At 48.6% G+C, this 12,375-nt stretch overlaps 5 protein-coding genes across 5 annotated transcripts; 3 read left to right on the forward strand and 2 right to left on the reverse strand.

The window, feature by feature from the left end:
- Window positions 1–184: 184 nt before the first annotated feature.
- Window positions 185–3,985, forward strand: BHQ10_008141 (uncharacterized protein; the record flags this gene model as incomplete). Its single annotated transcript, XM_040880914.1, has 6 exons — window positions 185–1,990; window positions 2,043–2,153; window positions 2,202–2,219; window positions 2,268–2,383; window positions 2,436–3,085; window positions 3,138–3,985. 6 exons carry the CDS (start codon window positions 185–187, stop codon window positions 3,983–3,985), a joined length of 3,549 nt encoding a protein of 1,182 aa, XP_040736643.1.
- A 561-nt stretch (window positions 3,986–4,546) lies between these two features.
- Window positions 4,547–5,222, reverse strand: BHQ10_008142 (uncharacterized protein; the record flags this gene model as incomplete). The annotated part of the gene is made up of 2 exons (XM_040880915.1): window positions 4,547–4,893; window positions 4,949–5,222. 2 exons carry the CDS (start codon window positions 5,220–5,222, stop codon window positions 4,547–4,549), a joined length of 621 nt encoding a protein of 206 aa, XP_040736644.1.
- Window positions 5,223–6,269: 1,047 nt separating this feature from the next.
- On the forward strand, window positions 6,270–7,289 carry BHQ10_008143 (uncharacterized protein; the record flags this gene model as incomplete). The annotated part of the gene is made up of 3 exons (XM_040880916.1): window positions 6,270–6,312; window positions 6,362–7,060; window positions 7,117–7,289. 3 exons carry the CDS (start codon window positions 6,270–6,272, stop codon window positions 7,287–7,289), a joined length of 915 nt encoding a protein of 304 aa, XP_040736645.1.
- A 425-nt stretch (window positions 7,290–7,714) lies between these two features.
- BHQ10_008144 (uncharacterized protein) lies at window positions 7,715–8,546 on the forward strand (the record flags this gene model as incomplete). The annotated part of the gene is made up of 2 exons (XM_040880917.1): window positions 7,715–7,891; window positions 7,959–8,546. 2 exons carry the CDS (start codon window positions 7,715–7,717, stop codon window positions 8,544–8,546), a joined length of 765 nt encoding a protein of 254 aa, XP_040736646.1.
- Window positions 8,547–9,404: 858 nt separating this feature from the next.
- Window positions 9,405–11,892, reverse strand: BHQ10_008145 (uncharacterized protein; the record flags this gene model as incomplete). Its single annotated transcript, XM_040880918.1, has 4 exons — window positions 9,405–9,602; window positions 9,660–10,921; window positions 10,979–11,045; window positions 11,098–11,892. The coding sequence occupies 4 exons, from the start codon at window positions 11,890–11,892 to the stop codon at window positions 9,405–9,407; spliced, it is 2,322 nt and encodes a 773-aa protein (XP_040736647.1).
- Window positions 11,893–12,375: the final 483 nt, after the last annotated feature.

A 12,375-nucleotide genomic window follows, 5' to 3' on the forward strand; every position in this document is an offset into this window, starting at 1 on the left:
TCCGTTCCGATCTCCGCAGAGCATGGCCTAACGCGCGCATCATCCAGCATTTTATTTTATACTACACTATCCTTTTGATAACGCGTCGAATAGTCTTGTCTCCATGGCAGATCGGATGATATCCTCATGATATCGGGACAATCTTCCCGACCATACGCATCATTCGGATATCCATTCAAAGGCAATGAGTTACCCACCGCCATACAACAACGATAACGGGCAATATCCTCCTCCGCAGTATCCCTCGCAGTACGTGCAACAGATTCCTCAGAATGCCGCGTTTGCTCGATCTCCCGTAACGGTGCCTCATTCGCAGCCGCAATACAACGTTGGAAATAACGTGCAGTATATGAACTATACGAACTCGTTTGGTTATTCTCCAATTTCAGTACCATCTTACGTTCAGGGTTATGGACAACCTTCGCCGTCGCAAACTTTGGGACAACAGCGAGGATTGGCGCCTCCTCAATCACCTCAGCAGCAACAACAGCAGCAGCAATATCTGTATCAGCAACAGCAACGGCAGCAGCAGTATAATTCCCCGGTGATACAACAGCATCAACATTTGCAGCAACATCTATCGCAGTCTTCGCCGCAGCTTCAACCGCAACCCTCACCGCAGCAGAATCTACATTTACAGCGACAGCAATATGGCTCTTCGGTAGTTCAGCAGCAATTTGGCTCGCCAATTATTCAGCAACATCAACACCAATCCGTGTCGCATCCTTCTCCACAAGCTGTACCTCAGCCATTGCCGCAGTTGAATCAACACTCGCAACGGCAGCAGCAATATGTGTCTCCGACTATACAACAACATCAACTTCAACCCCTGCATCCTTCGCCGCAGCCCAGATCCCAGCCGTCACCGCAGCCTGTGCAAGTCCCTCAACGGCAGCAGCAATACAGTTCTCCGACGATCCAACTGCATCAACAACTTCAGCAGCACCAGAGCCAACATGTACCACAGCCTCTGCCACAACCATCTTCTCACCAGAATCAAAATCAACACTTGCCACAACCTTCTCCACGACCACCGTCTCAACCCTCGCCTCAGCCTGTAGTTCTGCCCTCACCACAACAAACTCAGCAACCACAACCACCACCACAGCAACAGCAACAACAAAAACCCCCGCAGCCCAACCCACCAGTAGTTCAACAGCGTCGGATCGTACAGCAACAACCAACAAAGCCTTCACCAAAACCCCCGCCTCAGCCTTCGCCGCAACAACATCAAAACATCTTACATATCATTCATCCGCAGTCACCACAGCACCAAAATAACTTGCACTCCATACGCCCTCCATCACCTCAACCTGCTTTTCAAGATCCGCCCATACTGTTTGTGAATCCAAGTGATACATTCACAGAACCAATAAGACCGACGTTCTCTTTTGATATAGTGGCCAGTGCTGCCCCCTCATTAAACAAACAGACGGAGCCCTCTTTCACCGCGCCCAGTGCCCCGCAGCAAAGCACCTTGCCTGCAGTCACAGCACCCGCAACGACTGTATCTCAACCAGCTGTACCGATCAAGGTTACCCCTAATCAAGTTCACATCAAACAAGAGCCGCCCAAATCTACCCCACTGGCACCATCAATACCTCCTTCAAACGAGGTCACGATGACTCCGTCTCGACCAGCTAGCCAACATAGAAAGACATCAGGGCAATCGGCTTCACCCCTAGTTCAAATACCGCAAGTTGTCATTCCATCTTTAGCAGACGTTCAAAGGTCGTCAAACAAGACGCCTGCCAAAACACCCGCCAAAACGCCAATGGTAGCACCTCACAAGGTGCAGAAACCTCAAAAGTCTGTCCCCGCTGATGGTGATGTGGACTACCAAACTCTACTATTGGCCCTTGCAGATGAGTACTTGAATGCAGCCCATAGCAAGGGAACAGTCATTGCTCTTTCAAACAACGAGTTGGATCTAAAGGAATACTACAAGCTGGTAGCCACTGGACTTGGGTGTTTGCAGGCAGCACAAACGGTTCGTCTATTCTCGGTTTATGAGGTATGTTTCTAGACTAATTCTAAAACAGAACTTTCGAATGCCGCCGCTTACGGAGGCTTTGACACGGTTGCGCTATGCACGCATACTCATCGAGGAAACTGATAATGATATATTAGCGGAGACGGCATTGAGCAAAGGGGTAAGTTACGTTTAGGCGTCTGGGTGTATCATTGCTAACTTTTGGCAGATTGAAATATGCGAACGAGTTAGTGGTCCCTTCTACGTCTTTTAGATCAGAACTAACTTCCATCAGAACAAGCTTTTAGATCTCAAGTATACAATGCAGCAACTGCTTGCTCGAATGCTTCATAAATCTAACCCCAAGGCAGCAGCGAAGGCTGTTGACAAGATGATTGAGGATGTTGAAACGTGTGTATTTTTTCAACAGTATCAGTGGGACAAAAAGAGCTGACGGTTTTAGGTATAAACACACTCCTTGGGAATACGCGTTTCGTTTACTCAGAATCAGCCTTGCGCTATCGTCTTCAACTCATCAAGACTTTGTTATTGCCATTCATAATCTGCAGAAACTGACCAACCTGGCTACTCGCAATGGCGATAAGCTTGTGGTCGTTGTCGCTGCATTGATCGAGGCACTCGCACATTTACAACAGTCTACAAGCCCTGATTCCGTTGAACAAGCTCAACATGCGGTGGCGGTAGCACGAAGTCACCAGCTGGATCCTCGTGTGCAGGAAATACCTCAAATCGGCTCGATGCTTCAGATGGTCGATATATCATGCAGCTTGCTTGAATACGATCTGAATCAAGCCTCGCAAAAACTACAAATAATGCAAAGCATGATGGATCAGCGAATCCACGACTCACGATGGCGTGAGGATGGCTCTTTTCTTGTTCCTTTGAACACGCAAACGCCTCCCAAGCCGACTGAAATAGGTGACATTCTGCGCGTCGAGAATGGTAAACTGTGCTTGACATTGCATTGGCTTCCGCAACATGACCTATATGGCCTCTGCTACTTTTTGAGCTCCATGACATTAGCTGCCAGAAATTCACATGATGGTCGTAAGGCTGAGAAGTATTTGCAAGAGGGCTTGCGTATGGTCCGTGGTAAGTATTCAAATTCTTACAGATTGGCGTGCATCGCTGACATACCATATAGGGAACTTCAAAGCGCCTGAAGAAGTCAAAGAGTCTGTCGTGGCGGCTAGCAAACGACTAGAATGGCGACGAATTCTGTACTGTAATATACTGCTACATCTTACATTCTTGGCATGCGCAAGAAGCGACTGGGAAAGCGCCAGTCAAACACTTAAGGAGCTCCGCAGCTCCTCTGAAGAATTGGGCAGCGCATTGCCGGAATCAATCTCCTGCCTCATGGAATATGCCGCGGGCGTCATCGCACAAGGCAATGGCGATCTAGTAGCGGCATTGGCCGCATACGATTCCCCCCTTCTCTCACTCTCATCCTCGACAAATCGAACAATGCGCAACGATCCTCGCCGCGACACAGCGATTCTCGCAGGCCTCAACACGATCCTCATCCTCCGCGAACCCTCACMCCCCTCCCATTCCCGCCTCGACCAGGTCCTAGCTCTCGTTGAACCGCAATGCCTCAGCAGCTCCAACAAGTATATCCAGGCCGCCTACTACCTGGTCTGCGCTACAGTGTACAGCGAATCCACGATTCAGACAAAACAATACCTTCAACAAGCCCTCCAATCCGCCACGGGCATCAACAACAGCCAAATCACCTGCATGACCCTGACCTTCATGAGCTGGAAATACTTCCGTGGCGTGGTCGGTGAACAGTCGGAAAAGAGTGCGCGCGCAGGCCGCGCCATGGCCAAAAAAGCCAATGATCGTCTGTGGGTTAGCGTTACGGATCAGATGTTGGCCGAGACGCTGGATAGACAGGGTAAAGCAGATGAAGCTCGTGGTGTGAGAGAAGAAGCAGGCAGGTTGTTGATGGGTCTACCAGCGGCGCTGAAACGGACAGAGTATCTGTGATCTCCCCACCCCCCTTTCCTCATGGATCGGACATATACCATCAAGGTATACTAGCATGGAGGTGTTATGTATAATCGGCAACGGCGTTTGATGCCTAATCATTTTCGTTTGCTTCGGTTAATGATTGATATCCAGGGACTGATTAAGAACCACTATATGTATGAAATCTAATGATAAGAAGTCGCTCTACTTGGACTAGAATATGCCTTTTTTGGCTGTCCCATGATCTATGCTCGTGACATGACTGAATAGATATTAACTATGATCCCTGCATAGCTGATGCTGATATAGAAGCTCAGTGACTCTTGACCTCCATAACCTGGCCGAGCTGTTCGAAACCAGGTAGTATTAACAAACAAATAAAATGTATCCCACTGACACACACAAGAAATTAAAATGAAAAGCAAGGCACATTCGATATACCTCGCAGAGCGAATTACCGTTAATGACTCCCACAAACACCACGCCGTAAATGCAACCCAAACACCACAAACGAATAATAAGACCGCCATATATCTCTTGAAAAATGCCCCCTCTCTTTTTCTCCCTGTTCCTTAAGGACTAACCCAAACCACCCCACATTCCCCTGATCCGTCGCGCAAGCTGAATATCCTTCTGCATAATCGTAACCCTCTTCGCATGAATCGCGCATAGATTCGTATCCTCAAACAGATGCACCAAAAATGCCTCGGCGGCTTCTTGAAGCGCCATGATTGCGTGCGATTGCCATCTGAGCTCGGCGCCTACTTCGGCGGGCAACAAATCGAGTGCGACTTCGCGGACTAAGCGAGCAAAGGGCAGTTTGCTGATCAGCAGGTCGAAGGAGCGTTGGTATTTGCGGATTTCTTTGAGCGCGACGGTGCCGGGTTTGTAGCGGCGGCGTTTACCGGTGGGCGTTGGGTCGCCGGCTGAATTTATTGTGTTAGCATGTGCGATGAGAGAGAGGGGGGTTTTGTAGCTTACGTTGTATGTTTGATGCTCGCGGGCCCTTGCCGGCTGGTCGCTTAGTTATTCGATTTGTTGTCTTTGGCGCTGTTTTTGTCGCCGTTGGAGACTTGGGCTTTGTTTTTCTGGCAGTTTTCGGCGATCTTGGGCTTGTGATGGGACTTGATGTGGTTTCCCCTTCTTCTTGGGGTTGAATGGATGATGGGCCAGCTCTGCTTGCGCGTGGAGAGGTTGGAGCGCTGGTTGTGGCGGTGGCCTTGGACGGGCGGCCCCGACCTGTTTTAGGTGGCATTCTGTCCCTTTTTACCGATGTGGTCGCGAGATGAAATAAGGTGTGCTATTTCAGTCCCGATTGAGTTCCCTGTCGAAGGACGCTGGTCGAGTTATAGCGGGTCGCAAAGCTTAGGTGGATGTAGCTGTCTGAAGCTCGAGTGTTGTGGAAGAAGAAAGTAAATTGAGCACGCGTGGAAGAGTGAAAAGGTGGTTTATAATATGGTTTAGTAGTATTAAGACAATAAGAGAAAAGAAAGGACACACAAAAGAATGAGGGAAAAACGAATCATGAAATGTTGAAGCTAGATTCCCCAGCCTCCTCTTTTCGCGGGCGTGTCTGTACTAGTCCCGAATAGGATATATTGCTTTCTTTCCAAAAGCGGTTAGTATATCATCGAGTGTCAAAAGAGTACGGTTTTATCGAGTCAAAAATGCTTCTTCTCTCTCTTGTCTCTTCGTACACGGAATGTGTACGAGTCGTCTTAATACAACGACGAATCATAACACCTCATGCTGCCAATCTTAACAATTTCTTTGTTCATCCGACTGCAGGACAATGCATCTGACCAATGATCGATGAGACAACTACTGCATCTTGCATACAACTCTCTACTTCTCAAGAGGCAATTGGATGCTAAATACTTACTAAGTAGCTTATACCCGCGATTTCGCATGGACTGCTTACATTAGTCGCTGCACTCACTACAGGAGGGATACAGTAGCTTGCCCTAACGTGCAGCATGGAGATGGACATGCCTCGCTCAAAATGCGTTGTTTGAAACGGCGCAGCTCGTACACCTTCTCATTTGTTGATGGACTTTAACGATGTATCCACTGGACGACCATTTCGGCGTGCTTGCAGACAGTTTGTCTTGTGTTACATGATATAAATTGCATCGGGATGCGACATGTGACTGTTGGATTTCTAAGCCGGCAGCTCAGCAAGGTTGCGAGAATTATAAAGTCCGCCGTATCCTCTTGCTCTACAAATAAGCCAAGACTGTCTATTGCCTGTGAAGAGGTACAGCGAGAAAATAAATTGAAACCATTATCCGCTCTCGCTACAATGCCGCCACCAAGAGGAGCCCCAAATGTGCTCGAAGCTCCCGGTAAGTGAGACACCAACGGAGCATAACAAAAGGTTCTCATATCATATAGGTGATTACGACGTCACCCCCACTGTCCACAGCGACACCTATCCTGATATCGACCCTTCCAAACTTGACCTCTCTGGAAAAGCTGTTCTCATCACAGGAGGATCACGCGGAATCGGGCGCGCAATAGTCCTCGCATACGCCAAAGCAGGAGCATCATTCATCGCTGCCGGTGCTCGCTCAGGCACCGCCGACCTGGCAGCCGCAGTCGAGGAAGCAGCAATATCCGCAAACCGGCCTCCTCCAAAGTATCTGCCACTTACAGTCGACATGTCAAGTCGAGAAAGCGTGGAGAAAGCGGCCGCGGACTTTGAGAAGGAGTTTGGCCGATGCGATATTGTCGTCAATAATGCCGGCATATTCGGCGGCTTTCACTTGCTTCAAGACTATGATCCTGATATGTGGACCAATGTCTTCGAGGTGAATGTCCGCGGTCCATATCTCATCACCCGAGCACTTATTCCACTGATGCTCAAGACGGGCGATGCGTACGTGGTCAACGTTTCGAGTGCTGGTGCGCTCCTGACGCATAAAACACTTAGCGCATATCAAATCTCCAAGACGGCTGCTACTAGACTCGCAGAATTTATCAATGAGGAGTACTCCGAGAAGGGAATACTTTCGTTTAGCGTTCATCCGGGTAACGTCATTACGGATATGGCGACTACTTTTGGGGTTGATCAGGCTCCGGAGTTCAAACATAGTTCGTCGTCCTTCTAGTCTTGAGCTCTATGGATCCATTCTAACTTTGAGTTGCAGTTTTTATAGACACCCCAGAACTCTGCGGAAATACATTGGCTTTCTTGACCTCAGAGAAGAGACCCTGGGTGGGCGGCAGATTCATCAACGTCACCTGGGACATGCCCGAACTCATTGCGAAGAGCGATACAATCGTCAAGGAGAATCAGCTCAGGATCACGATAAATTATTAGACTAGATAGTCGAATATAAATTTAAATTCAGCGACAGTATTGTCAATGAGATTAATGATTGAAATTTCGAGTTAGGGCTGGTGCTAGGGTTATGGACAATGCGGGTAGAGTTGTTGATTGGCTGAGCACTCATTAAATTGCTCCACCAATGGAACGTTTCCGCTAAATCCGATGATAAGTACCGGTAGTTGACCTAATCAACAGCATTGAGGCCACCTCATTGCTTCCATCTTTCTTTACAACTGAGTGCTTCTACTCAGTCACACAAACACCACACGTACAATCGCGTGAGCACGTCAAGAAGCGATTTTACTCCCTCTTATTGCCCATCAGAAGCATCGATTGGCATCCCACGTCATTGTCGCGTTTACCCGCATCGGTGTCGATATATCGTCTATATAACAAAGAGACATCAGTCAGCTATCATGGCCGGAGTATTCGGCAATGGTGGCCAAGGAGGCCAATTTCCACTTGAGCAATGGTTCTACGAAATGCCTCCCTGTACACGATGGTGGACCGCTGCCACCGTGGCAACGTCTGTGCTGGTGCAGTGTGAGGTTGTGTCGTCGATGCAGCTTTATTATAGTTTACCTGCTGTATATGTACGATCGCAGGTACATCACCACCATCTTTTCTCTCAGACTTGATTCAAGCTAACAATCGTGACAGTACTGGCGTATAATCACCACATTTTTATACTTCGGTCCCCTCAACCTCGATCTCTTATTCCACGTCTTCTTCCTCCAACGCTACTCCCGTCTTCTCGAAGAATCCTCGGGCCGCTCCCCGGCTCATTTCTCCTGGCTACTATTCTACGCCATGAGTTCTCTCCTCATGCTCTCCCCTTTTGTGTCCTTACCATACCTCGGCCAAGCCCTCTCCTCAACTCTAGTCTACATCTGGAGTCGCCGCAACCCGGACACAAGACTCAGCTTCTTGGGGCTACTGGTATTCACAGCGCCGTACTTGCCGTGGGTGCTAATGGCGTTTCATTTCTTGGTTCATGGCACTGTGCCCAAGGATGATATCTGTGGTGTGATTGTAGGGCATGTGTGGTACTTCTTCTCGGATGTCTATCCGTCGTTGCATGACGGTCATCGACCTCTAGATCCGCCGGGTTGGTGGAGAAGGATATTTGAGGGGGGGAGTACGAGGCCGACGACAAATGCTATTCGCGATGAGCGCGAGGCGGATGACACGCAGGCTGCCAATATCAATCAAGATTTTGCGGCGGCGGCTGCACCTGAGGTGCGATGATATAGTACATTGATTCATCTAAGCTCTTAATATGTTATTCTTTCTTTCTTTCCTTACTTGCATATTCTTGAGGTGTTTTCGTGTCGGGTTTGATACCAATGTTGGCAGAACAAAGAGCAGGAGTTTGTTTTGTGTTTTTTTTCTTTTTCGTCTTTATCGTTCTTCATCTCATTTGCAGGATTTCTCATCAGTTCTCATTGGCGAAAAGCAGCATGTTATGCGTTTTCTTGTATGATATTTGCGAGTCGATATTGAATTTTTGGTTGTTTTTCTCTTCGGATTAGACTGAGTGTTTTCTAGTCGAGGGTGGTATGTATCTATATCTACAGCACAGGTAAATTAGGTAGAATTTCAAGTATATCCAGTAAATAATCTCTCCAAATTCTTTATGTTGACAGATAATACACCTGGGCAATAAATTGCATTATCAGATTCTCTTTTCTTTTTTTTTGGGCTAGCTCTACGTCCATTCTGGCATCCTCGTATACGGATCTAGCTTATAGAAGAGTAGGTGGAATATTTGCCCCTATTGCCATTGGTGCGATGCGAATGTGCTTCTTGCAACATGACTAGTATAAACCGTCAGATGCTACTTGGTGCAATATTTGTGACAACTGTTTCTGATGTCAGGTGTATTCTTATGGTAGCTATTGACGGAGACAGATACGCCCATACAATAAGTTGAGGAAATTCAAGACTACCTATGATAAATCGCCATTCAAGTGCATTGCTACAGCTCCATTGTTATAAAACTACCAAGCGATTCTTTGAAAATGTCCGCTGCCCCTTTGCTAATGTTACAATCAAGTAACATTCTTGGGGTCTTCTCAGATATGTACCACCCTCTTCGAATCAGGCTCACGACCAAGCTGCTGGCCCAAATGTCCCATTTGCTGGGATGGGTTTCCATGGTGTGCCTTTGCCGTCAATCGTGGTGCTCTGGACAGTGTTCCCCCACCAATTCACCGAGACTCCAGGGAAGATGACAGCAAAGAAGATGATCACAGCAGAGATGGCCAGCCCCGAGTCCAGTGCGGCGGATAGAACATAATTATACTTGAAGAACAATCAGTTGCGAAACAACCTTGGAAGAGGAAGGGAGATACGACTTACTTTGGCCCACCACTGCGAGTACTTGCCCTTGATCCATTTATTGAAGATGAGCGAGACCACCAACGCCGACGTGTAATTGATCCCCGTTGCGGGAGGCACGTTACCGGTTCCCGCGAAGAAAATCGGCCAGTGTACATTTCTCAAGAACTTATTTTCCGGCCATCTCTTCTTGGCGAAAAAGGTCACAATGGGCAACAGAGCTCCGATCCAGAACAGATGTAGCAAGCCGGAGTATATTTTGCCTACGCTGTACAGTCGTGATGGTCCGACAGCGCCCCAGATGACGCTCGACGAGAAGTTGACGCTGCCCTGTGGACACGTGTACCCGTTCGACTGGTCAGGACTACAGATGTCCTCAACGTGATGCAGCATCCAGAGCAGGACTGCATTTTGTGTCAGCGAGCCGAGAATGCATGCGATCAACTGGGCTGTGAAGAGTGTGCGGCGCGGAATCTTGAGATATAGACCCAGCTTCATGTCGCTTGCGAAAAGCATTGCCTGACTCAATCCTGTGTACGCGTAGAACTTGAAGATGAGCAGCACGACGGGCTTGCCTGGAATGAGATATCCAGAAATGATCTCGCCGAGCACCGTCAAGACATTGCTGTTCAGGTTTGCTACTGCGTATACGGAACCCGTTGGGATAAGATACACCAGAGCCATCCCGAATGCTAGGAAGATTCCCCAGACAGGCATCTCGGTGTGATACACCTCCTGTACCATTATGGTGAGTGCGAGGACGATGACGGTCAGAACGGCGTACCACCATGATGGCACGTCGCGGTATTGCTCGATCAGACGGACGTGGATGTCTTTTTTCCGGTCAGGTTTCAGGGCACCAAAAATGTCGCGCCAGTAATTGAGAAATATAAAGATGGGCACGCAAGACATGACTGCAAAGGAGCAGCCGTACGAGATAGCAAAAGTCACCGGCATGTAGATTGGGCTATAAGCCTGGTATGCCGCCTCGAGAAAATTACCATGCTGGTCGACAATGCGGGTTGCGTTGTATATCTGGCCGGTGTTGTCGTAAGTTGAGGTTCCGGAAAAGGGCAGATACGCCGAGTACCAGGTATTAGTGTAATAGAGGATGGGGGCTGTGAAGGCGAATATGGCCACCCATCCAGCAAAGACATTGGCCTGCGCCCAGAAAGGAACCACCAAAGGTGAGCCGTTGTAGGCAACTTGGGACCAGTCGAACGTGAGAGGCAGATAAGCAAGCCCAGTTGACATCCCGAAAAGGTTATTGACTACTGTGTTGTCTATTTGTCGCAACGGTTAGTTGTGTGCTATGTAAGAACCATATAACAATAACTCACTTGGCGCAGCCCAGCAGATGAAAGCAAAAGTACTAAGGCCCGTGAAAAGGAAGCCGGGGAGCCAGTACTGTATCGGCATCAGCATGAGTAAAAATTATATGTGATTCCAAATTACCTACCCAGCAAAAGGAGACACAAAAGACAATGGCAAAGAAACGGTATCTTGAAATTTTCCACCCATTAGCTTGGGGATTCAACCTTGAATGCAGAGTTTGAAACAACGCGGCATTCGCCAGAGTCGACGGCCAAATCATTTGAGGGGGCTCAACGATGAAGCGGTAGGAGAGACCCGCCATGCCTAAGCCAAATAGCTGCATTGTGAGACCAAGGAGAAACTGGTATGAGACTGGATTCTTCATATCGAAGAATGCCGGCGCGACTTGGGCCTGGATGATATCTGTGGCCCATGAGGGTCCAAACGCCAGATTCGACATGATGGTAACGACACAGTGCTCCTTGATATTGAAGTAATGGTCTGGGTTGATGGTCACATCCCAACGGCCAAAAAGACGAACTGTCTTAAGCGGCAGGATGCGAGCGAGGGCAGTACCGACGGGGAAGGCGAGCAACTGGGCCACGAGCGAGGAAATGGTTACTGAGGGATACCGCATACTGAAGAATTGGTTGATGCCAGTCCCGACCATGGTGAAGACGATTCCCACGAGCCACATGCGTAGCGTGTTGACGGGCGTCGATGGATCGTCTGTGTTGGGCACATTGGCGCGAACCTCAGGGAAAGGCGAGTTGTCGCTGTCGATGGTGTACACATCCTCGACGCTACCAATGGCAGTGTCGATGGGTTTTTCCCCAGGACTCGCCTCGAGGTCATCCAGTGCACGCAGGGAAGGATCATCTCCTTCCTGGCTAGCGCCCTTTATTTCAACTCCCATTTTCTGGCTTCCGTCTGCAGCCATTGCATGTTATAAACGAAGTGATCAACAAAGGCAAAACGCAATGTGATGTACTGAGTCCCCTCTGCGTATTATCAGAAGCATGCGACAACATCAATTTGACCCCGGATATCCCTCTCTATATATAGTGGAACCCCAGCCAGCATGGATTACCTAAATAGGTAGGTAAGGGTATCCATCCAAGCCGGCCTTATCTAAGTTGGACGCACTAGACCGAGCCAATGTCCACGCGACCATATCGGCAATTATCAAGACAAATAAACGCAATTGATGTTTTGACTTGTGAGATAGGTATCTCGTGCTCCAACAGGGTGGAAGGTCCAAGCCGACGTGGAGAAATTAGAGATAGACCTCCGCCACTAAGGGTACTGTGGGCCTGAGAAGGTCCAGGCGAGCGAATCACGATCATCGCGATGGATATTTCTGAATAGACACATTCTGGATATCACCTGCCGTCGCTTCACTCCGCCATACCCAATGACCAGA

Source organism: Talaromyces amestolkiae, assembly GCF_001896365.1.
Source record: "Talaromyces amestolkiae strain CIB chromosome Unknown scaffold18.1, whole genome shotgun sequence".
NCBI classification, from domain to species: domain Eukaryota; kingdom Fungi; phylum Ascomycota; class Eurotiomycetes; order Eurotiales; family Trichocomaceae; genus Talaromyces; species Talaromyces amestolkiae.